Source organism: Salvia hispanica, chromosome 5 (genome assembly GCF_023119035.1).
Source record: "Salvia hispanica cultivar TCC Black 2014 chromosome 5, UniMelb_Shisp_WGS_1.0, whole genome shotgun sequence".
NCBI lineage: Eukaryota > Viridiplantae > Streptophyta > Magnoliopsida > Lamiales > Lamiaceae > Salvia > Salvia hispanica.
This window is the reverse complement of record NC_062969.1, coordinates 19101990-19128846: the sequence shown is the minus strand read 5'-3', so window position 1 is coordinate 19128846 and position 26857 is coordinate 19101990. Positions and strand designations below refer to the sequence as shown.

The following is a 26857-nucleotide window of genomic DNA, read 5'->3' as shown; positions in this document are numbered from 1 at the left end:
CAAGAAATCCGCTAGACACTGGGTCTAGGAACTCAGAGAACCTTGAGCTACCTGTCGTCGGGCACACAATCACTTCCTTAACTTCCTCTTCAAAAACCCTCAACCCGTTTAGCAAAAAAAAAAAACTAGTACGTGGAAGTAGGGATCGATTCCACAGAGATGAATGCGCAAGTAAACATGTTCAAAGACTTGGGGACTATTTTTGTGTTGGTTGTTGCCACGCAATTTTTGGGTTGAGTTTTTTTTATATCCTAGACTTGGTAATTGAAATATGCTACTCTAACAACTAGATCTAGGCAGAAACTTAAAAACATGCATAAAAACCGGAATAAGCGAGACAATTACTAGATCGAAAGAACTATTTCCTAAATTAACCTAGGCCTGGGAAAACAACTGAAGGTGGGGACCATTTTCTGAAAAGGTAGAGTACGGTTGAAAAGCTGCAAAATAACTAACTAAAGGACTAACTAACAGCGACATCATCTTCTCCAACATTTGGCATGAAACAACCAGTAAAAACAGAGCGAAAACGTAAATCAAACGAAGCAGACGGAATTTAAAGCAACAAACCGAAGAACAGTTAAAACTAAAGCAGATCTACGGCTACTAGACGAAGCAAAGTAAAAACGAAGCAGAAAATCAAAGATCCATGCACAACTCAGTTCCCCTGTTCAGATCCACACTTCGGATGCTAAATCCACTCCGGATCCAAGCATCCGAGACAAACTCCGATCAAAATCATCTCCACAACTGCAGATTCACCGATTCACCACAGATTAACAACAACAACCACAGATCAACTCAGATTTTCCAGTCAAGTACACAAAACATCCAAAGTAGAGAATAACAATCAACCTCCGAAACAAAACTTTAAAACATAGAATCAACGTAAATCAACAAAAAATCAACACCATCGTGACGTAAAATAAAATTCATAGATAAACGATAAGTAGCAAACGAGCAATCGACTTCGAAAACGGTGAAGTTCGACGGAAATCAAAACGCAAAAGCTGAAAAGTAAACAATTGTATCTTCGTCCTTCTTGAGGACGGTGTTGCAACAGAATTTCCCAAAGATGAACCTCTAAACTACCCCAGAATCCCCGTTTTTTCCAAGTGTGTGTGTGTGAGTGTGAGTGTGTGAGCTGAGAGCTAAATCATGTCTATATTGTGTGTTGCATGCTCCTCTTTATATAAGCGTGGAAGTGGGTCCAGCAGAGACTCTTTTGTGTGAATAGTATTCTTTGCCCTCAGCTTTGGACTCCCTTCGTCTAGCCATTTTCTTCCTTGATTCTGCTCACTTTTCGTCTCCTTCCTTCGCTGGTCCACTGCCTTCAGTTCTTCCTGGACCTAGCGAATTCCTCCACACACCTGGCTTAAAAATTGTGTTAGACCCAGTAATTGGTGATTTTTAATCACATAAGCGATGCATGAAATTAGCCTTATCACTCATTCAAGTGGTATGAATTTGAATTAAAACACACTCCTTACGTCCTATAAGAATAGATATTTTGGGACGAATGAATTTTAATTCCCAATTGGTAAATTATGAAAAAAATTATAAGAAAAAGTAATTTGAGTATTGTTAGCGGAGCAGATATCTTATCTCATTATAAAAAAAAGTTTAGCAAAAATAGAAATGGATTTTGGATTACATTGAAGTGATGTTTTGACACAGAGAAGTGTCGAGCTCAAATTGATGCTTGATAACGCTACAAATCTAATGGGGAGGGGAGGCTACGACAAAAATAAATCATATTTGCCATTTTAGAATGTCCTTAAAAATAGACCAATTCTATTTATGGAAACTTTTTTCTCTCTAATAAGTTGGCTCTCATTCTTCAATAATAATAGTTCAATCACTTTTTGTTTTATCTCTCTTACTATATCAATTGTTCGTTAAAACTCGTGTTGTTTCAAATATTATCTAGTACTCCCCCCATCCCGGTTAAAATGACACATTCTTTAGCCGGCACGAGATTTTAGGAGTTATTAATTAATGTGTTTAATTGGAGAGAGAAAAGATGGTGAAAGTATCAAAATAGAAAGAGAAAGAAAGATGAATGTTTTAATAGGGGTGAGAAAAAATGGTTGAGTATATTAATTGGATAGAGAAAGTTTCCAAAAAAGGAAATGTGTCATCTTAATTGGAACAAACTAAAAAGAAAAATGTGTCATCTTAAATAGGACGGACGGAAGTAAGAATTGTTTAGGAACAGAGGAAGTAATGCATACGGAACAAACAGAAATGATGAGAAGGATGATTCGTTTACTATTTCTATCTAATGGATTGTATATGAGTCGTTATCAAAATAGGTAAGGTCTACTATTGACCCAATCCAAGACCTTATATAAATATCATTCTCGTCGTTTTTGCACATTTAGTGTTGTTTTATAATTAGTATAATTTTATTAAAAAAGATTATTAACATTTTTAATTATATAAAATTGATAAAAATCAAAGCTCATTTTTGTTTCATTTTCTCTATAACTTCAAAGAAATGAATGAAAATAACAAACTCGAACAAATCAATCCTTGATTTTTATGATTTGTTAAAAATTAAAAATATTAAAATATTTTTTAAAGAATAAACTAAAAAATAAAATAAATAACGTTAAATATACATCTAACAAGAATGATGTTTATATAAGGTATGTATCATCATTCTATTATTTCTCTCCAATTCAATATGTCCATAGCTGAATATCTATTTTTGATTGTTTTTCAACATGTTCAAGCTAAAGCTATTCAAGATAAACTAAGAGAAATGGAGTGTGAGAGACTTCTAATACAAGTATCAAAGCAGTACTAGATTATAAAACAAGATAAATGTATATAACTAGAGAATAGGTAGATTACAAATATAACAAAATTATTATTACGACAGTATGGGGTTTACAATACAAATAATCTCTACGGCAAGTTTATTTGCTATTGTAATTGGGAAAGACTATAAGATCAAGCAAAGTATGAAGATGAAGAAGATGTATCAGCAAGGACCTGCAAAATTCCATAATTAAATTTGTCAATTAGGATCCATTTTCCACTCAAGAGTCATCAAAAGGTAGATTTATTGTACCTCTAGTTGCTCTTCGGTAAATGAATCTTTATGTACATTCCAAGTGTCTGCATGGGTACGTCGGAATTCAGCAACCGCTTTCGTAACGGTGGATTTCAAAGGCGATGGCTCTGACACAAAACGGGCCAGCAGAGTAACATGCTCCGGCAACCAACTGGAACATTTGCATTTCAAGTATCAGCAAAACCCCTACTAATTTACATGTATAAAAGGACAGAGTAACAACAATCTTAAGTTGATCGTGCCATCGTGGAAAAATTCGTTCATGTGCAGCTATTATGTAGTATATAATTCCCTAATAGTGTGTTTGTTTCATGATATTGAATTCCACAACCCAATCCAAGATGGATAATCACGTAATATTTAGTCATAGCAAACCCCTCCAAATAAAATAGTCTCACAACTTAATCCTAGATTGTATCTTGGTATTATTTTATATAGCAAACCGAACACCACCTAAGTTGCTCATATAATTTAACATGTGTGAATAATCTTCATGTGTATCTGATTTGATGCGATGCTATTCCGGTTTTGATAGTAGTGCGCTATTATACTCAAACGGAAACAAAAGAAGAAAGTCATGAGTTCGCATTTCTGTTTGGTTTTAATGGTTTTTGAACTTCTATCTTTAAGAACCAAAACAAAAGTTCAAAACATAAAAAATCTCAAGAGCATCACCATCCCAGAAACAACCAAAACCAGGATTAGATTGGCCTGCTCATATTAATCTTTCCAGAGGGACTCGTGAAAACCTCCTTCAACTACCACATACTTCCCTAGCTGTGAATGCATTCACAAGATTAAACCTAAGTTCTTTGTATTATTGTTGACTAGAAACAAGGATATACCAAAACATCTAGGTATGGTGACTATTAATGACCATCATTTACGTTTTAGCCAGAACTATGCATATATACAACTAGTTCCCAAAATAGAATCTTAGGCAGTTCAGATGTAGAACTCACCTTGGAATATCATAGGGAACTGACAGTACACATGCTGCCAAAGCAAGTATTGAACCATGTACGGACGCAATGGGCAATGCAGAAACCGTGCCCCTGAAATATCAAATTGATAAGTTACACCAAAAAGTATATACACACACAAAATGTGTTGATATTGATATAGCAGAAGATACTTATTTCAATATTTGCCTATTTGGAGAGCACCGTCCATAAAGAACTTAAGTAGTACTTCCTCCGTCCCTCACTAAGTGAGGCATTTCTTTTCAGCACGGGATTTAATATAATGGGGTTTTGTTAGTTAAGTGGGGGGAATAAAGTAAAAGAGAGTGCCGAAAAAGGAAATGAGTCATAGCTTGGAACATCCTAAAAAGGAATATGCATCACTTAACAAGGGACAGGAGTATATCAATAGTCAACTTACCCATAATGGAACAAGGTTGAGGAGGAATACATTTTAAAGTTGATTATTTGAAGAAAGTTTCTGTCAAAATGACATACGCGTAAAACTCTCTACCTCAGAATCAGTTGTTAGATATTGAAGTTGACACATTGCTATAATAATCTTTGGATTAGATGGGGGAAAGGAGAGCAGAAGAAGAGGATTAAATGTACTTGAGATCTTTTGTAATTGGACTAATCTTCAGAAAGGCACCATACTTAAATGCTTGCTAAGTTGAAACATTTCTTAGGCGGCATGGGATTTTAGGAGTTCTTGGTTAATGTTGAGAAAAGGTGGGTAAAAGTATTAAATGAAGAGAGAAAGAGAGTTGAATATTTTTACTGGAGAGAAAAAAGTGGTTGGGTGTATTAATTGGAGAGAGAAAGTTACGTCATTGTTACCAAAAAGGAAAGTGTCTCATCTTAGCTAGGACGGAGGGAGTACAAGCTAATGACTGGTCACTGGAGGGGGATAGCAATAAACTGAAAGTCTACACGAGGGTTCAGTTCTAAGCAACTGTTTAAAGCAGTTTAGAACCTTTGGGCTTAGCAATATAGTCAAGTGGATATAAAACCTGAAAAGATGCCAGAAAGAATAAAAAAGTACATACAACAATGAAATAGGATAAGAAAAAGCCAGAACAATTGGAAGACGAAGCCTCTCAAGTTGCTGTCTATTGCAAGTTATGCAAAAATAATTTCTATAATGAAATTTCATTACGCGTAGCTGAGAAGAAGTTTCTAGACATGTCTCATTACATAGACAACTACTCCATATAATATAATGAGGGAAGCAGAAGATATGTGAAAATCTCAAGCAATAAACTACCTTTGTTTCCTTTTCTTCAGTACAGCATCAGCTTGCTCATAAGCTCTCTTGCGAAAATCTTCAACTAAGTCGACATCCCCTCCCTTCATCAATCCTGCTAAAACAGCAGCAGCATGCTCTCTTACCTGAATAAAAGAATTACGAAAGATCAATTTTTCCAGTAACCATCTTACGGAAGAGGATGCATTTTATATCCTTGGACAGCCAAAAAAGAACTGTATTGCTCATTGACTCCTTGCCTCAAGTTGACTGTCTGTTAGGAGCTTTTCCACAGCTTGCCAGATTTGTTGTTTATCCGTGTTTGAGAGAATAAAAGCATGTCTGCAAGAAGATGGAAAAAAACTGAGTCATACTGTTCGATGAAAAAGTTAATACAGCCTCCCAATGATATTAAGAATGAGAAAACCAGATAATGATATCCTACATAATTCAGAGAGCAATATCAGACAGAAGATTCTTTTCTTTAGAGATACTAGGAAAGACATACAATTTTGGCCGCACGGGGACCACCTACTGAAATGCATAAATAAATTAACTAAATAGGTGAAGAAAATGCCAAACTTCCTTGGGGTGAATTCAAGTAATGTTCATAGATGACGGGAACATAAAATATATAAAGACAATACTCCCTCCGTCCCAAGAAAGTTGAGTCGTACTCCATTTTAGTCCGTCCCAACAAAGTTGAGTCATTTCCTTTTTTAACAAAAGACAAAACATCTAATCACTCTTACTTTTTTCCATCATTTACTTTACTCTCTCTTATCTTTCCTACTTTTTTCATCTCTCCTATTTATTTAATATAAATTCTTAATCTCTATGCCCAAAAGTTTTGTATCAACTTTTTTGGGACGGAGGGAGTACTACATAATGTACATATCCAACCTATAGCATACCTGTACATGAAACTTCTCAAGAAGGTTAGAGTTGCAGATCTAGTTCTCCAATTTGGATCATTAGCTAAAGAAACAATAATAGGCACAGCTTTCCGTAGATGAGGCTCCCCAAACACCCTCCATTTTAGTAATTCAAAAGCCGCCTTGGCTAGATTTGACAGATCTTTGTTTGATGTTTCCTTCAAGAAAAAAGATCCACGGAGTATAAAGAGCATGAAGCACATGAAATCATAGACACATTTAATTGAAAGAAAGAACTAGTTTCCATAAATTTTACTTGATTATAATACTAAATACTAGTACTCTATAATAGTAAAGCAGTAATATGTATATAGCAGGTGCTATAGTCATAATTAAGTTATTACGTGAGAAAAATATTATACATTTGAAGACGGAAACCCAGCCAGCTCAATTGCTCCCAGTTGAATTAATTCTTTAGATACACAGACTCAAAAAATGCAATAGTCCTAATCAAGTCAACATAATTAAGTTTCGAGAATACTAAACTGGGTTAATATTATAAAGTTCTAGTGGTGAAGGCACATAGCTTAGGCTATTCAAATCAGTTAACTGCCTTGAATTGCAATGTCAAAAGGAAAAACTCTTCATAAGGAACATCCATGTCTCTTCAAGGCTATAAACAACTCTAGAAAAACAAAAGAACTAAGAATTTTCTGGCTGCTTGTATTATTCCATTAGGTTTTTCAGTTTCGGCCATAAGCCAACAGTGCTGGACCAAGTCAAGGCTAGTTCTTTAACTCATGAAAAGAGATGCTACAATAATTAATATATGAACATAACAGAGACAAAAGCAACTGCAAGTGCTTTTTTTTGTTCAATCAATTTAATGTCAGGCTATCAATGTGGACCAGACCCATAGAAGCATAAAACTCACAGAGATTTACCTGTAAAGATATCACTGGATATAGAAGTTCCACTATAACATCCAACAAAGCTGAAGACCTTCCAGACTTCAAGGATGATATCATAAAATGAAACAACTGCACATAGAGAAAGCTTGAATCAATTGCTCCCATAACCAACATGGGAAGAAAAGGAAGGATTTACTTTATCCAAGAATCAGACAAGTGTGTAAGCAAAAAGATACCGTTTCCATCCATCTAATATCGTCTTTCGAATCCTCACTAGACAGCCCGTTTTCTGTTATTGGCTTTGTTGGAATTTCTAAACTTTCTGATGCACTAATACTCTGTATCTTAATTACCAATTCCGAAGCTCGTTTCACCAAATAGTGATCCCAGCTTCCTGTGGTGCTCATGTCTGAAGTACTGGCTCCCACTTCTTGCAAGTGACCACTGCCACAGGTCGGACAAAGTCGAAGGTTTGAACATAATACAGAAAGTGTAACACCAATTGCTTCCCTCACCTGTTAAATAAATAGTCAATTACATGAAGGATACACCCAGAAACCAGTCATGAATTGGTAAAATACAATACAAAGTACGAATTCAAATTACAGGAAGCAGTCACATTCAGTAACCAGTCAATACACAGCTACCAAATGGTGATCCCAGAAGAGTTTGGAAATACAAGCAACCCATGATAATTATTACAAAATCTGCTTACAAAAGTATTAAGATATCTGGTTTCTGGCAGTTGTATTCCAACAAGAAATAATCCGATTTGTTCAAAACTTTTTGTCCCCAACCCAGAAAAGTAAATTCTCCCTCCGTCCACGAAATAGTCTCATTTTGCAATTTTGGTATGTCCACGAAAAATAGTCCCATTCCAAAAATTGAACCTTTCTCTCATACTTTACCCACTTTTTTCTCCTTCTCTCTCTTAATTTACCAATTTCTCATTAAAACCCATGCCGTCCAACAATGAGCCTATTTTTCTCGCGAACGGAGGGAGTAGAACAAAAGACCCTGTAGGGAAGGGCGTAGAGAAACAGAAAACAAATGAAGAGGTAAAACATGTTCTTAACACTTATCTATAATTTGGTCCTGCATCAATGCAGACACTGAAAACTGAGAAAAATTGATTGAATATTCCACTTGGTATGGAAACTGATTACAGAAACAACAAAATTCAGAGAGCTGCAGCTCATAAATCCCAATTGTGTCGAACTTTACATTTTTGGAATGGAATAGGATCAAGATCAAACCTTATTCCATGGTATTCACATGAGATTCACCCTTAGTACTGGCCCACTAATATAAGCCATAATTAAAAACAGGGAGGCAAATAATGATATATCATACTCTTTCTCTAAAGCACATGTATGGAAATAAAGTCACTAACCTGCGCCGATGAGAGGCTCATGTTGCTCAATAATTCTTTCAGAAGACCATGATGAAACAACGATTCTGCTTCAGACATTCTTGGAGGAGATACTTCTATAAGGGCAGCTGAAAGAAAAGTATAGCGCTTGGCAACCACAGAAGTAGTCACTGTTTCTGGTAAAGGCTTCATCAAGCAATCAATTATTTTCTCTCTTAGAAAAGGAGCCTTAGTTCCAGATTTCCCCTTCCCAGTGACAGCATAACGTATACTTGCAACCCATTCCGGAATAGATTCCACTGATGGAGCATGAATAATGTTCTGTAACTGGACAACCAACCAGCTATCCCATGCTTCTGAAATCCCATGGACATCTGAATGCAGCACTCCAGCTAATGCTTCAGCAGCAACACATTGTTTTGACCTCTCCTTAGCAACCACAAACTCCTCTAGTGCATTTCTCAGAGCCAGCAAAACTGGCATACCACATTCTTGAATTAGTCTTTTAAAGATCCGGGCAAAGTTTGAGTAAAAAGTATCACTTCCAAATAAAGATATCCAACTTGGAGTACGAGGCCATGAAGCAGAAAACTCAAAATAGAAACGGGTTATTGATTTGTCTGCAAACGTCTGCATAGAATTTCCATGTCCTCTAGACGCAGTATCTATATCACTGATGATATGAACATGAGACAGACTATTCAAAGTCTCCCTGAAAAAGCTTTCTTCCTGAAAAATACTTGTTAAAGCTTCCCCAATAGATGACTTGGGCTCTTCATATCCGTCATGGGGAGTGTTATCTGCTGACAACTTGTAAGGTGACTCCTTTAAAAGAGTGTTTAGTGCCGAGATTGCTAGAATTCTAGTCTGTGGAAGTTGACTCTTCAGATTCGTCAAAAAATGGCCTAGAAAATAAAGTCTTAGCTGAAAAATTTGCAAGTCGCTCTTGTAAACTGGTATTCGCATAACTGGCAGAAATTCTACTAACAGTTTGTATTATTTAGAAGCAATTACACCTTTTTCAATTAGCGTAACAGGGTTAGTGACGTACCAGCAATTTGACCGATAACCTTTGCGGATACATTTGGATCATTTCTGGATGCTGTAGCCAGCAGCAGCAGAATTCTATTAGCCATTAGATTATACCTAAAAAAGAGGCCACATGGGTATCATTAAATTTGATTTAGTAAAGATTGATGCAATAATAGTCCTACAAGAAGCAATAAATGTCCCATACCGCCAATGCAAATTAGTGCTATCAAAACTCATAGAACCAATTACAGCAACCAAATCAGCAAATTCAGTTCCATCAGCATGATTCGCTCCACGAAAAATGCTTCTTGATAATCCAGCAAAATGGATATTATACTTGACAAAAAGCTGTAGACATATCATAACAAAAAAACAATTACGGAATATCCAGGTGTTATGTACCGGAATTTGACAACCCGATGGTAAATGACACGCTGCAACTGTATCATCTAGCTAACCTCAGTAATTGCTTTCTGAGCCTTTTGGGATTCATTATGGGAGCTTCAAAACACATACACGAAAATAGCATATAAGCCACACTTATGGTCTACTCAAAAAACAATCTGGGATAAAAACAATATATAGAAAGCATCGATACCTGTATAAAATTCCAAGAAGGAATGACGACAAAGCCTTCCTGTCCTGGAGTAACGAAAATGTGAAAAGTGTCAAAAGAACTAACAGAACTCTTTTCACAGTATTTTTAACCAAACAATTTTCTGTAGTCATACCGTTGTCAAACGCTTAAGAACAGTTTGGGATGTAAGTACAGCACAAGAACCCAAGACTGCATTTTCAGGCAAGCTGGAGTTTTTAAGATTTTCAGAAAGAGACACCACACACTTTGAAATTGTTGATGGCCATCTTTTCATCAACTTCAAGATACATTTCGCAGCAAGCCTGGGAACAAATACACATACATACTCAAAAATTGCCACAAGAAGGTGAGAACAATGTATTATCTATCCATGCACAAGTAGACATAGATGAAAAGAGTTGCAGAACTCACCTTCGCACAGTTTCATAACTATGTAAACAGAGTTCAAGTAGGTCGTCCATTAGCACTGTAACATGTTCTGATGGAAACATGTTCTTGCTGGTACGGAACAAATGATATGATGACTGTGATGATCTCCAAGTATTATGCATATAAGCTTTGTCTATTAGGGCCCACCTAGGCCTACAACAGAAACCATTCAGCTATTAGGCCTATGATATTTTTGTAAAAACATCGAAGTACATAAATCATGGTATAAGCCCACCTTCGTTTTCCTTTTGAATGTGATGACGTGATAAAATTAATAGGAGGCTCTACTACAGCAGTAGATTCTAGTTTCCAGGCCTGCCTGTGATTAGACCACTCTTCATATTCAGCACTTCCTGTAGGATCATAGAGAAGAGTGAGTACAAAATCAACCACCAACTTAAGTATACAAGTCCTTACAGGGTATTCTCACCATGATTTCCTAATGTATCCATTATACGAATGAGAAGTAGCAATAAAATGCTATCATCGGACTTCTCCTTCAACAAATATCTGTAGAAACATGGTAGTGTGAGTTTAAAGGGACATGAATGTTAAGACATTAAGAGTAGAGGAAAAGATATTTACTTGCAGGTTTCATGGATGACGTTAGCAGCCTTTTGCCGTAACTCTGTGCTGCCAACACATGAGCCTGTTGCCCCAGCAATCAGAAAAGGAGAAGCTCCTGCCTCTTTAACCATCCCATTCTCAGAGGACGGCCTGAAATCAGGTAAACATGATAAAACACCTTGTAATGAAGAGTCAACCCGTAGAAGAGTCACTTTAAAGTGATCTTTCTCGTCTCCTGGGCATTAAAAAGTACAAATAAGTCGGTCAGTATAAAGTAAACAATCTAAAAACAGAACAAAGAAAAGCCCCCATGCAAGATATCTGTTTTTAATATTATATAATAGAGATGTGATCAATTGCTAACTTTTCTTAAATTGCTAACTTGATAACACATCAATGCAGTATCTAAAAAATTTCAACACAAATTTAGTTGATATACTTGTGTCTTTGTGTTGACATCTATTTTTAAAAGTCAAACACAAATGCATAAGCATGTCAACTAAATTTGTGTTGACATACCAGTGTCATCGTGTTGACATTTTTTAGATACTACGTTGATGAGTTAGAAAGTTAGCAAATTAAGAAAAGTTGGTATTATAGCGCACCCCTGTCATAACATATATATATATATATATATATATAGGAGATGGATCATGACAAAACTTATCTTAAAGTCAGAACACAACACTATCAGTTCGCAAATAGACTCAATATCAATACCTGATATGTTTTGTGATGCCAACTATATTAATGTATGAGATATGATTTTCAGTTCTCAAAGTTCTCATTTTCAAAAGGTTCTCCATGGAACCACTGCCTAATAGGTCCTACTAAAATGTAAAAACAACTCCCTCTGTCCCATAAAAATATGGGCACTTACCATTTTCGCTTGTCCCATAAAAATATGAGCATTTTCATTTATGTAAAGTTGTTGCCAACTCATTACTCATACACATCAATTTATTTACAACTTATAAGAGAACTGGATTCATGCATACCTGGGTCGGAATGGATTTTAGATTGGCATATTGTCAGTAGGTCATCTAGAGCAGATTCAAAGTGCAGCTTTAGAAGCTCATTTGCAAAACTGATTTCATCCTCAATGGGGACATGCCACTTTGGCCCCATTATTGGCTTATCTAGTGAAAAATCTTTCATGTCAACCCACTCCTCTAGTGAAGCAGCAGAAGGATGATGCATAATACACCTGAGAAGACATGATATGTAGTCACATCAAAGGAAAGGAAGAGTAAATACATGTAGACATACATATATACGTGCACAAACTGCATAAGGAATGTGAGCTACTTGTTAAGTAAATTATGTGAAAGAGTTAGACATACTTGTACTGATCAATAGGATAATAGTGAACAAGGCTTCCTAAAAGAGAGCGAAGGACATGGTCACCAGCTCCATTAACCTACAAAATAAGTCTCTCCAATTAAATATTGAGAGGATAACTCCTCTAGATTGGGATTAGAGTCATTAGATAATGCATGTATATATTTGTGGATCTGAGATCTCAATACAGGCCCAATACATAACATCTCACTCCATCAATATATATAATTAAAAATTTACTTCCTGCATCATTTCTAATGAAGATCAACAAATCTGAGCATTTGAAGACCTATATAACACCCACCCAAACATTGTAACCTATTTTGATAAATAGGACTTGTCAAGGAAGACAGTCCTGATGAGGATAGCAACGGAGGACCATCTACAATCTATTTTGACAAATGGGACTTGTCGAGGATAATTGACACAGCTTTTTGAAGACCTACTAAACCTAATTTAGTATCTTGTTTTTCTCTAATCCTGAACTCAATGGTTATGTCAATTAATATGTTTATTTCTATCTTGAAAATATTGGTTTATTATGGGACAGCACACTTGTGTTGTGGTGTGGCACAACCAAATATTTGGATAAGCATGCAAATGCAATCCAGTAAACTGAAGCTAAAACAAACCTTCCAAGATGTCGAATCAAATGCAGAACTAAGAACTTCTTTGAATTGCTCTCTGTAAGATAAAAGTGCTGGACCTCCATAACTGATTGCCACTGAGAGTACTTTTAACTGATACTCAATAGCAGTTTCAAGAGCTGGCGATAGAATTGATTTTTCCTAGAAATAATACAATCCCGTGAATAAGGAATTCCAGTAGAACTTAAACCCATCAATGACATTTATAGAATAACAACCTTTTTTGAGGACGACGCATTAGAAGTTGCTCTATTTCTGTAACCTGTTTTGGGTGTCGCTTCCAAAGAAGTGGTAACTGACTCCAAAATTGGTTTGATTAGTTGAACGGTTGCATCTTGTGGATTTGAATGAACACATGCACAGCAAAGTAGTCCGATTTCTGCTATTGCTCCAGGAAGAATACTTGTCGTGACAAACTTGGAAATTTTCTTGAGAGCCTATCGAGATTAATACAAGTTCAGAGCATCTTTTGATAAGGTGAGACCAAGACAATCTAAATAGACTGAAACTAAATATATAGAATCATGTATAGCCCAAGTACCTGCTTGTACAGAGAAGCTGAGAGCCTCCCGAGCAATATTTCTAGCATACAAAAGTAGTATGGCCCCTCCTCCACCAGGAAAGTCCCTGAAGTTGATGGTGTGTGAGTGCCTTCATTCCTGCAGCACCACTGACTACTTATTCTCAAGGTTCACTGATAGAGAGAAACCACCAAACAATGCTAACAAATAATGAAAATGAACTATTTTGACTTTGTTTATAAGAGAAAGAAGGTATAATATATAATATCATCTTACAGTACACTACTAGGTTCCAAGTGTTGGAGAAGAGAAAATAGCCGGCACAAGAACTCATCAAGCCACTCTGAGAAGCAAAATGATGGGAGCAATGACCCTTCAGTTATATCATCATCCACTGTCGACATCTGCAAATGAAAGATTACAAGATAAATACTAAAGTATTACACATAGTTAAACTATAAGGCTTGAGTAAAGAGCCTCACATTAGAGAATATAGAACCAAGCAGTTGCATAGTGGCCAAGGTTTTGGGAGGATCATTGGCATCCATGCCAAGCAGAGCATTCGATAAAGATATCATCAGTAGATCAGCAAATGAATCAGATCCATGGTCCATAGGGAAGGCTGTTAAAGAGGTAAGGAACAGTGGTCTTCCAGCGAATGCTACAGATGCCAAGGCACTCTTCAACTGGTGTGTTGCTGTCATCTGATAGACACACATCAAGTAAATTACAATTAAAGGTAGTCATGAGTAGTAAAGCAGGAAATTCTCATAGCCTCATGTAGGACTTACTGTCTCCAAAGCCATGTGGAACCTAGACGCTAGGAAAGGTAAAACCAAAGATGGCTCAACATATGACAAGATAGATGTTGCAGTTGCTACTGTTTCAGATAGGTGCTCATTTTTGCTATATTGGCCACGATCAATTAACTTCAGTATGGTATTCACAAAATCAACCCTTTCAGACTTCGTCAGGAATAGTCCAGATTGTTTGCTGCTATCTTTGATCCTGGAATAGTACTCTTTCAGAAATTTTGTCATCATAGTTCAGATTAGTCGTTCTGAAGATTTCTTACAGTTGCTCATGTTGCAAGCGCTTCTGGAAGGTATTCACCAAGTGGAACAAAAGGCGCTCCAATGAGTAAGTCCACCGCCCACCATTTGAAGGATGGTAATATCTGAAAAATAACAAAATATATGGTTAATAAAAATAAAATGAAGACTTCAGAATGAAGGAAATGGTCAGACAAATAATAATAAGTAATAATAATAGGAAACAAACTGCTCTAAGAGATTGGCCAATTTCGCAAAGTGCCATTGGGCTGAGCCACCAGGTTTCAATAGATACACCTGCATTGGATCAAGATAAGTCAAACCATAATATTCCATGTGACTTTGGCCTGCTGGTTCAACTGCTAGGAAGATCACAGAAAACTTACTATAGATTTAGCAATGGCCTTTGATTGTGACACAGACCGGTTTGCAAACAAAAATCTCGTGTTTCCAGGAACATCTATAGAAAATGGATAAGATCCAGTACCATTAGCCACAGGAACCTGCACAAACAAACATCACATATACACTTCACACACAGTGAAAGTTCCTTTAATGCGAAAGCTCTCTTTGCATGCTTGACTTGTTCCATAAGTAGATGGCCACAGGAACCATGAATAAGGACTAACATTCATGGACTATGCAGACCATGAGGCATTACCAATCACACGAAGAATAATGTGAGTCAAATAACTCCATGGAAGCAGATGGCATCATATGTAAAGTTTGTAAATTAATAATTAAAAAAATACTGAAATCTGCTACCACCTGCTTACAACGCTATTCAAGTTCAATTTGCATTCTTTAATATATTATGACTTCCCATGTAATTCCTCCGTCCCTTTACTGTTGGGTCATATTCCTGTTTGGGCCATCCCATTACAGTTGGGTCATTTCCTTTTTCAGGCAAAATAAAATACACTAAATCCCTCTTTACTTTATTATCTCACAACTCTCCTATTTTATATTCTCTAGTACTTTATTCTCACTCCAGTTAACTCATTAAATATTTATTTCTTAATCTCTGTGCTCAAAAGAATTGCTCCAACACTAATGAGACGGAGGGAGTACAAAGAAACTTCTACAACATCCTCAATAAATGGGTACAACAGATTCTCAGTATGGAATGATAGAAACCTTGAACGTCATATTTTACAATGTAATTAATAGCTAGAGCACGTAAAGAAGCAGAGTTACCTCAAACATGTTCAAGTAAATATTAAACAGATCTGGGAGAAAACTTTCCCAGTCAATGAACTTATAGTTCTTTATGACTCGAGCAGTGAGAGAGGCCCATTGGCTGTTCCAAAATTGACAATTTGGTATTGAACCCCAATGATCTAAACAATTTTTAATCCATTCACTGCAACAAAGATGAAAGATATTAAATGTACCATCAAAATGAAACCCCATTCATCATATAAAGAAATTACAGAAAAGAAGACTGCCACTCCTTACTCTTGAAAGAAATCCATATTTTCGATGTTAGTAGGGAGAAAAAGTCGGACAAACCCTGCACCCTCAAAAGAAGCATTATGCCATGGGTTCTCCATCAGAGATCTGAAATTGATTTCAACAAAAATGTTGTATATTAAATCAAAATTTGATGCAACAGCTATAAAATGAAGTGAAATAATATTTATAATTAGCAAAGACTGGAATGAAGATATGTTCCCGTGACTCATGAGGAAATCCTATTGATGTATGCTTTTTGAGAAGGTTGGCTGATTCAGATCATTCAGTAAATCAAAGTGATTGGAATATCCATTTTAAAACAGATAATAAGAATTTGGATGTATATGTTGTTATTGCAGTGCAGTTGATAACTATAGTAAAAAATATAAGAGTAAAAAGTTGATGGAAGAAAAGCTTCATAAAAGGGCCAAAACAGTTTTTTCCCAACATCCACGAGTTAAGTTGCTTATAATGCTATCGTTGACGGGAATCACAGGACATAGAAAGTACTTGACTGTTACCAAATGCAACCATCAAACTTAAACTCAATTTGAAGAAAGAAAACGGTAACAATAATTAATAGTATAAAATATGTAAAAGTTTCCTCCAATATTTTATACGCCTAGCTGACTAGTACGGTATTTTAGAAAAGTATCCAAAGCTAGAATTTTAGTAAATAAGAAAGACACCTGAATTCGGACCATATCTGAAAAGCAGAACCTGCTGGGAAAAATCTTCGACAAGATCGAACAAGGGAAGTAACTGTTTCAAAATGTCGTTGTCTGACTCGCCATCCTTCAGGGCCAGTGTTCCTGGATCAGGAATGAACATCTACTGATATGAATATAGAGGAGAAGAACAAGAACTGATACCCAAAGCCACTAGATTATACAACAACTATGGTATATATAATACACAGCTTCACACACCACACCATATAAATGCATAAACAACCGCCGGTTGCTGCAACTCGGTGGTCTTTATTCAACTGCATTCTGCAGAAGGTTTGTCAAAGGGTGCTATAGAACCCAGAACCCTGGGGAATGTTAATGGCCATTACTAACACCATGGCTAGGTCCACATAGAAACAACATAATCTTGGAAAGCCCAAACAAAATGCCAAGCTTACGCAAGGAAACCCCTAGATCACTTTGTAACATATACTTTAAAGTTTAACCCATTGAAAATCAGGTTTAGGAATTATTTAGAAGAAAAGGCACAAAAAAAGTATTGAAGAAACAAGAAAAGTCAGGGTCATGGACCTTACCTTGTAAAGTGTGTGTGAATCAAAATATCATATAGAGGCTTCCACTGAACTTTTAAGGATAACTTTTTCCTGTACTTGTTCAACAATTTCACTAGAATGTTTCCCCATCTAACCTAATTTCAACATGTAATAGAAGAACTCAGAGCATATAAACAAGGCAACTTCATTAGGAACAATATAAACCAAATATGTACCTGTGCATATAGCTTGTTTTCTGATATTTGAAACAGTTGCAATCCAACTTCAACAATGGCAGAAACATCTTCGACCATTAAATCACTTTTAGCCTTCACAAAACTGCACGATAAAAGATAAAGAATAAACCTTAATTACTTACAAACCCATACAAACTACATGTCAGTAATACAAACTACTACATCTGTCCCAAGGTGGATTTTGCAGCAGCTCCAAGTTGAAATGTACACTCAATTAAAATAGCTTTTATTAGTTTTGATTAGAAAGTTTTAGAATGGATAAAATTAAATATACAGACACATAGTTTGTATAGATACATATACAATCATAGTATATATAAATTATAACGAATATTACAATCTGGAGTAGGTAGAGAAGAGATAAGTGAGAGCACAACTGGATTAAGTTTCTTGGAAAAAACCAAGTGGATCTAGGAATTTACCTTTTGTTATTGACTACTCCATTTTCCTTGAGTCTATAGTCTATACTCGAGAGGATGAAATGACAACATGTAAATTATTTGAGTAAAAGTGAAAAACAACCTTGGCTCTAGACATAATACACCTAAACGTTTCCTAAAATGGAAACAACATCATCTCTACTTTTTATCTCTATTACTTTATTCTCTCTTCATCAACTTATAAAACAACATTACATAAAATCATTTTATGCCGAAAACCAAATGTTTCATTTCTAAATTCTAGATATACATGGGTTAACCTCACGCAATTATTTTCCAAAATGCAAAGACTAACACTAAATGGATTACAAACTTCATTTGCTGGACATTTTATTCATCTGAATGGATGATATCACACTGGCAAAAAACAGATACATTCCTCGAAATTAGTTCTAGGTAATCGTACAGCAATTCGGAAATCAGAAGTGGAATTGAGTGAATAAAATTGATTTCAGTAAAATAAATCCACGAACACTAAATCAAAACAAAAGATAAGAGTCGGTAAAGCACTAGTTTACGGAACTTGAAGCTCAAACATAAACAATTGGAAGTGCAAAATGAATTGAGAATCAAACAAAATTAAGAGAATTAAAAGTGGTAAGACTTAACAGGTCAATGACGGAGACCCATTTAAGAGTAGAGTAAACCGATTCGGAATCGTCGGGATTGAAAGACTCCTTAACGGACTTGACGACTCCGGAGAATGCCTCCTTCTCGCGCTTCGTGTCCTCCGCGACGGAGGGCGGAAGCCATGCGTTGTAGAGATGCATAGTGTTGCAGAATCGGATTGCAGAAAGAGGTTAAATCCGTGGCCTGTAGCTGTGTGAATGAAAAGGAAAATGAAATTAGAAGAGAGATTTTGGGGTAATAACGATATTATATAAACGAGTCTTTGTTTAGTGTTTACTTTCTTTTTGGCCAAGAAATAGAGACAGAAATCCCGACTTGCTACCGGAAGTGACGACGGCTATGAATTCCGCTGCAAAAATTAAAATACACGTGTATTCACCAATTTCGGTAAATACTTTTTATTTTCTCTTTGAGTGAGTCAATAAATTACTATCTCATCTACTTGACTACTTCTATTACTTTAATCTTTTCATTTTAAATATTTAATATTCTAAAATTATTTTTTTAAATTCATTGCTTAAAAAAGTGTCTCACTTATCACAAATTGTCTTTCTAAAACTCATGCTTAAAAAAATTCTACTTATATCGTATACTCGCTCCGTCCGCGAATAAGAGTCTCATTCCATTCCAATATAGATTTTAATAAATGTTAAAAAAAGTGGATGGAAAAGATTTAGTGGAATATGGGTCTCACTTATATATATTAGTTTTAAATAATATATGTGAGTGGAATGAGTAGGTGGAATGTTGGATCTCTTTACTATTTATGGTAATTATGAACTGAAACTCCTATTCACGGACGGATCAAAATAGAAAAATGAGACTCTTATTCGCGGACGGAGTATCACTTACCATAGAATGGAGGGGGTAACTTATAAGAGAAAACTATAAATTTAATCCATCAAGTAGTAATATCAAACGTGCTTCTCATTCTTTAAAAATATATCCAGACTTTTAATTTGCTCTATTATTGTAGCTTAGTGTGTTTCTTCGGTTGATTTCATTATCATTTTCTTGACCAATATTGTTATTTTTGGTTAGAATGATATCCCAATTTTTTATTCTTCCTATGTCAACCAAAGATAGTCTCATTTACACATTTTTTTAATGTACAATTTGTAAAATAAAATAGAAAAACCAGAAAAAATGAATAAATTAGAAAATAGAAAGAGAATCTTTAATACTCAAAGATACGTGCCAATGACAACAACATACACATATCTTCTTTATTTCCATTCGAACCAGCCATCCCACAAGTGCCCCGGGAATATCATTTCCACTCTTTCGTGATTTTTTTCCCTTTTTAGGTAGTAGTATTTTTTTATCCAATGAGCAGTTCGGTACTTTTGCGATTAAGAGAACTACAAATTTAGTCATTGAATTATTCAATAATATTAAACGCGGTCCCTATTCATTAAAATTATCGTCGCACGGCTTTAACCTTTATGTAATATCGTTACAAGAAGTTTCCCCCAATTTATGACATTTTTGCCTTTTTTTTTTTTTTAGTCCCTCTGTCTAATAAGAATATGCATTATTTCTTTTTCAATCCGTTCCACCAGAATATGTACTTTCTAATTTTGGAAAGTTGTTTCTCTCTAATAAGGTGGGTCTCATTCACCACTAACAAACTTTAATTATTTTATCTCTCTACTTCTCTCCTACTTAAATAATTTTACATTAAAACTCATGCTGAAACCAACGTGCATATTCTTTGAAGAAGAGAGTATTTTTTATCAAATAAGTATTTTTATACTTTTTCAATTATTATTCTATCTCCTCACTTTATCTTCAAACAATTGTTCTGATATCGTATTTTCTTTGCAATTATTACTCTCTTAAAGTTGACATTTTTTGAACTTTTGCAATTATTATTCTCACAAATATTAATATTAGACACAAAGTTGGGAACATATTGTCGATAATATTAACATACTATATGCTCCAAATATATGTATCATGTATGCATATGTGATATAGTAGGAAGTGAGAGAAGTGAGAAAATATCATACTCTCTTGGTCCACGTTATTAGAGTCACTTCTTTTTTTTTACTTAAAGTGGAGAGAGAGTAAAGTAAGATAGAAAATACGAACGAGAAGACTCTCCATTTTACCGAAAACATATCGAAAATACCGTTTTTTTGGTATACGGTATAAAATTTCATATATCGTGGCATACCGAAATTCTGTATATACCGTAAATTAAAGTATATACTGTAAATTAAGGTATAAATTGTCAAATATAAATATAATTTTATATAATTTTATATTTTAAAATCTATTGTGAAATATAAATATAATTTATATATAAAATATAAATAATATTCTAAAAACTCTAATATTTTATTTTCATTGATGTTGAAAGTACGGTATACCGCAAAAGTACAGTATACCGAAAATGAGGTACGATATCGGTATAGAAATTCGACATACCAAAGATAAGGTATATCGAATTTCGGTAATACCGAAAATTTTGGTACGGTAAAGGTATGATTTTTTACATACCGAATTTTCAGTAAGGTATATGAGTATGGTGGTTTTGGTAAGGTAAATTGTACCTACCCATCTATAAGTGAGAAGAGCAAGAAAATACCATACTCCCTCGGTCTCACATTACTTGAGTTACTTCTTTTTTGCACTCATTTTGAAAAAATTATAATAAAAAGTTAAAGTGGAGAGAGAGTAAAGTCAGATAGAGAATATGAACGAGAAGACTCTCCACTATATTATTCTCTCTCTTACTTGACTCTCTCTCCACTTTAACTATCTATTACTCCCTTCGTTCTATGTTAATATAGTCATTTTTCTCTTTTGGGAAGTTTCAACATAATTGAGTCGTTTCTATTTTTGGCAAAAAGTAATCAGCCCTCTTACTTTATTCTATATTCATCTCTCTTACTTTATTCACTATCCTATTAACACACTATTCTTAAACTCCGTGCCGAAAAGAAATGTCTCTATTAACATGGAACAGAGTGAGTATCATTTTTCCAAAATGAGTAAAAAAAGAAATGACTCAAGTAACGGGGTACGAAGGGAGTATCAATAATTGTGTTTGAATATAAGGTGAGAAGAGGGATAATAATAATAATTGCATCATACAAAAATGCCCCTTGGGTAAAAATACCAAAAGGGCAAAATGGTCACAAAATTGTACAAAAGTTCTTTCAGCGATAATATATTAAAGCTCAGAGTCGTGTGGAGATATTTGCAAAGAATGGGGAACACATTTGATATTTTGGTAGTTCAAGGACTAAATTTGCAGTTCTCTTAATTGTAGAAGGTAGAACAAGATTTTATTTGCGTAAATTCCTTATCCATTGTCATATCTTATTACGTGTAAATATTGTTGATTACATCAATCTATTAATAATTAATAGGACTAAAGGTCGTAGAACCGGGAGATAAATCAAGCTAGTAGTTAGATTATTTATCATAATCAGGTTAATAGAACTAAAAATCGTAGAACGAACGAGGAATAAATCAAGCAAGCGGTTAGATTATTTGGCATAATCAGGTATGCGTAAATTACACTTTTCATTTTACATGTAATGTACTTCTTTGTTACATGAAGATTTAAGGAAATAATTGAATTAGAGTATACAAGGAACTTGAATCAGTGATCATCAACCGGTTGGAAGATAGTATTGAGAAATCAAATATCTATTCATGTAGTCATTTTTATAATTTACAATCCTGACAATTATTTAATAAAATAAAGTTAATTGAATGAGTATAACTTTTCGATTTAATTTATTTTTCAATATCATATCTATCTTTTTTCAAGATTTTTGCACGGAGATGTAGAGTATACTAGGAACCAACTTAATGATCATCAATTAGTTAGTATAATAACAATAAGAAGTAAATATATATATCTATAAAGTTATTTTTATACTTTACCATCTTAATATTAATTGGATGTAAATGAAAATTATTATTTAAAATTTTTTATATTAGTGTTTTACATATTATATCTAATTTATTTTCAGATTTTTGTATGGAGATGTAGAGTATACATAAAATTGACTTCAAAATCATCAATTGTTTGAGTGATACCACTGATAAATTAAGTATACATCAGGTTAGAGTTTAGTATATAGAAAGCATCTTTCCAATGCTTGTATATAATAACTCTTTTATCTATTTTTACCATTTTATGAGAAAGAATATTTTGTTCTCACGTGTTTTACTTTTGAATTAATGAGATGTTTTAATTTAATGTTTAAATAAATAAGAAGCAAACAAGTCTAAGTCCCCTGCATAGTACACTAGTTATGGATGACGGTCATAGTAGGTAACTAAGTCGGTTCTTGTAGAAGAGAAACAATTATCATAGAGTAGATAAGCTTTGACTACCTATCGTGAAAGGTTGCGATGTCAGTTCGAAAGTTTCCTTACCTAAGGAAATGAACAACGTCGGTGTGGTATAGCATAACACTGAAAGGATCAAACAGTGAGAAGAGTCTTTCATGGCTATTTACTGAAAGAAGAGGTCTCGGTGATTATCATTTCTTAATCATGGTTGACATAACATTGAACATAAGATATTAATTGAAAACTACTTTGATCTATCAAATGGTGAGGGTATTTCGTTGTTTAAGAATCCTGATAAATTGGGAGGTGATCATTAATGTCTAAGTTGTGCTAGTATTGTTATTGCAGTGAATCATTTGTTGGACTAGTCTGATAATATCCTCAATAGATGTTTAGAAAAGTATTTTATTATTCAGAAAATTGGTCAGTTGAAATTTATTCCATGAATAATAAATAATAGTTTTGAATTAGACCACTCTTGGAAAAAGAAATTAATTAATTAATACAAGTCAAATAGCAGACTTAATATTAATTAATGGATATTTAGATCTTTAACATGGAAAAATATTTAATTAAAGAGGAAGTCCCTGAATACTCGTAATTTCGGTTGGACGGTCAATCAATATTATATCTATAGCGGATGGTAACAATATTTAAGTTTGGGCTTGAATTAAATTAGTTTTAATCTAATTAGTGAAAGTCTGTACTGTGGCCAACCCAAAATCCTCCACAGATCCATGGTCTAACACAAATTATTAACTTAATGTAAAAGGGATAAGATGAGAAGACAGAATCTATTCTAAAGATAATTTTCATTCTCTGCAATATGAGAGAGAGTGGAATTTGAAATTTAGGATTCTTCATTCTGTCTTTGATTCTTCTCCAGCTTTTGAGGATTTTACAAGTTTTTTCCACAAAGGTCAATTGCTTGAATTCCTACGGTAAAATTGATGCATTTAATCTATCCAACATGATTTGTGTTTATATGCTTATGAATATGATTTTTACAATTAATACAAGTATGTTTAGATGCACATATTTCAATCTAACTAAATTGATTATATATATATATATATATATAGGGGAGCATTAAGGTCCTATTACACCATAAGTGTCTTTCCTCTTCTTAATATCAACCATTAGATTGATGGAATGGATAGACTAGATTAAAAGTGCCAATCTGATCCCGTATTGCATTATTTGTGCATTTTCGTGCATTAAAAGGGTAAAGCAGTAAAATAACATACTACATAATCAGTTTCGAAACGGCAGGTCCGAAATTTACGCGGCATTTTCATCGACCTCTCAACTCCCCTCTCTCTCACTCCATCCCATCAACACTCTTTCACAAATATTCTCCCCTAATTCCACAAAACCCTAGTCGCCGCTGGGTCAATTGAAATCACGTTCTACGAACGCCGCCCGTCTCAAACGCTCCTTTGGTGCACCATTCCCGCCGTGGAATCTACGTCGGTGGACGATTCCCGCCTTGAAATCACTACGCGCTCTTCGTTGAAAGTCGAAACATCTCCTGCAAAAATCGAGGTGTGGTTTTGTTTTTTTGTTTGGTAGGCACAAACACTCCTAAACATCGATTGAAGTCACAAACACTCTTAAACATCGATTTTTAGTTTATAATCGAAATAATGCACAAAATTCTTTGGCTCGATTTTGTTGGGAAAGTTGGAATTGCGGTTGGTAGAGATAGGGTTTTGTTCATCCTTGATATAACAATTACTTCTCTGCTTTGGAACCCATCGGTTTACTTTGCAGTAGGTGTAATGCACAAAAGATATTTTTTTGTTGGAGACGTTGGTATTGTGAGCATTCTATTTACTGTATGCTGGTTTTACGGCCAATATGTTCACTTTTCGTCATTTTTTGGGTGAAACCGCACTGAGTTATGGTTGAAAACTCACCGATTTTTTCCCTCTCGTCGCGCAGATGTAGAATGACTAAAAGACAACGCCCTTACAAAAGCCAGCCAGAACAGAATGAAGGTTATGCATCATTCCATCATTTTTGTGGATTATTGTTCATTTTTATTCTGTGGGAGTTTGGCATGAATTTGTTGGATGTATCACTTTAGCAAGTCATATGTTGGTATGTTTGTGTTTGTGCATTACATCTTGAGTTCTGTCCATTGCTAAATAGATGGCGTGCATTACTTACTTGAACGCATAGATTAGATGGCATTTTTGTTCTGTGTGAGTTTGACATGAAGTTGTTGGATGCATCCCTCTAGCAAGTGATATATTGGTATGTTTGGGTTTGTGCATTATATCTTCAGTTCTGTGCATTGGTAAAAAGATGGCGTGCATTACGTACTTAATCGCATAGGTTATTTTGGCATTTTTGTTATGTGGGAGTTTGGCATGAATTTGTTGGATGCATCCCTTTAGCAAGTGATATATTGGTATGTTTGTGTTTGTGCATTACATCTTCAGTTCTGTGCATTGTTTAATAGATGGCGTGCATTACTTACTGTAACGCATAGGTTATTTGGCATTTTTGTTCTGTGGGAGTTTGGCATGAAGTTCTTGGATGGATCCCTTTACCAAGTGTTTGATTGGTATGTTTGGGTTTGTACATTGCATCTTCAGTTCTGTGCATTCGTTAATAGAAGGCGTGCATTACTTACTGTAACGCATAGATTATTTGTTCTAAACCATGGTTTTACCTGTTCTGGACAGGCTCCAAGCACCGTCGGACTGAGTTTGATCAAGCGGTAGACGATGTTATTCCCATAGCATTAGCTCAGAAACTTCGGCAAAGGTTAGCCGAGGAAGAGGCTGCAACAAGTTCACGCAATGAAGACTTAGAGAAAAAGAAACCCAGGGGGAAGAAAGCCGACCACCTGTATTGTCGACAGAACCCAACCGAGTTCATATCATGTATACAAAACCTGACTCCCCGGCAGAAGGAAGCCGTGATCGAACCGGGATTCGGCGCTGTCCTAGAGTTCAACATCAGGGAGTTCCCAGGTTACCTAGCTTACCGGGTGTCGTTAAATCTGGCTCGGTGCGAGATTCCATTATCTGGTGGCGACCGCCTAACATTAGATGAGGAGGATGTCCACCTTACATTGGGCTTCCCGAGAGAATATCAATCAAACTTCGAGTTCAACGATATGGTTGCTGCGCGGTGTAAAAAGTCTCGGTACAAGCTGAACGCAATAGATGTTGCAAATATGATTAAGGAAGAAACTGATGGTGGTCCGGTCTTCAAGCGTCTATTCATGTTCTTACTTGAGAATGCCTTGATGGAGACTCCGTCAGACGGCAATTGCAAGCCAAAGATACTACACTTTATCGACGGTGTGGAGGCTATCAGTGACATGAATTGATGCAGTTACGTCTTATCCGTTCTGGAAGTCACATATCCGGGCTGGGCCAGGAGGGAAAGTGCATACTTCACCGGACCAATCCACTTTCTTTTGGTAGGTAATAGTGTCAGTGCATTATATGTTAGAGTACATGCATTACTTTTTGCTGCATTAATGAACCCAATCTGTTGCATTATAATAGCCTTAACTGTGCATTGTTTTTGTGTTAGTGTGCGTACGTGGACCGTGTGGTTCACATACGGAGGCGAGTCGAGCGTGCCTGGCCCACTATAAAGGGTTGGACAGCGGAGACCCTCAAGCAAAGGGAAGATGTGGAGCTTGATCAGTTCGGAACTGGGCGGTTAGAGGGCCGCATTGACAAACATCAGTATCTTACAGACGAGGAAGCAAGGAGAGTGGACGTTGTGGAAAGGGGAGTTAGTGGAACACCTAGCAGGCACACGGCGAAGAGACTCAGAGATCGTTTTTTCGCTTCGAGTTCTTTGATGGGACACGCCATTTCGAGGTGGGTCGACGATTTTAAGCAGATACCTATTGAACTGCTTGACGATG

General features: G+C 35.4%; 1 protein-coding gene across 2 annotated transcripts; it reads right to left on the bottom strand.

Moving 5' to 3' along the window:
- Positions 1 to 2813: 2813 nt before the first annotated feature.
- Positions 2814 to 18935, bottom strand: LOC125187521 (proteasome activator subunit 4). Of its 2 annotated transcripts, XM_048084126.1 has the most exons (36): positions 18920 to 18935; positions 18622 to 18831; positions 17552 to 17654; positions 17358 to 17470; positions 16780 to 16902; positions 16094 to 16195; positions 15833 to 15998; positions 15022 to 15138; positions 14865 to 14932; positions 14659 to 14760; positions 14375 to 14591; positions 14066 to 14287; positions 13860 to 13987; positions 13604 to 13721; positions 13281 to 13499; positions 13048 to 13203; positions 12418 to 12494; positions 12073 to 12281; positions 11093 to 11309; positions 10938 to 11017; positions 10743 to 10860; positions 10490 to 10660; positions 10212 to 10380; positions 10079 to 10122; positions 9939 to 9981; positions 9686 to 9828; positions 9500 to 9594; positions 8470 to 9353; positions 7313 to 7591; positions 7110 to 7205; positions 6205 to 6383; positions 5551 to 5632; positions 5312 to 5436; positions 4045 to 4137; positions 3080 to 3233; positions 2814 to 3000 (listed from the first exon to the last, which is right to left on the bottom strand). In XM_048084126.1, exons 2-36 carry the CDS (start codon positions 18780 to 18782, stop codon positions 2959 to 2961), a joined length of 5415 nt encoding a protein of 1804 aa, XP_047940083.1. In that variant the 5' UTR covers positions 18783 to 18831; positions 18920 to 18935; the 3' UTR covers positions 2814 to 2958. The 2 variants fall into 2 exon arrangements, with proteins under 2 accessions (XP_047940083.1, XP_047940082.1); XM_048084125.1 differs by lacking the exon at positions 18920 to 18935 and having other exon boundaries at positions 18622 to 18866.
- Positions 18936 to 26857: the final 7922 nt, after the last annotated feature.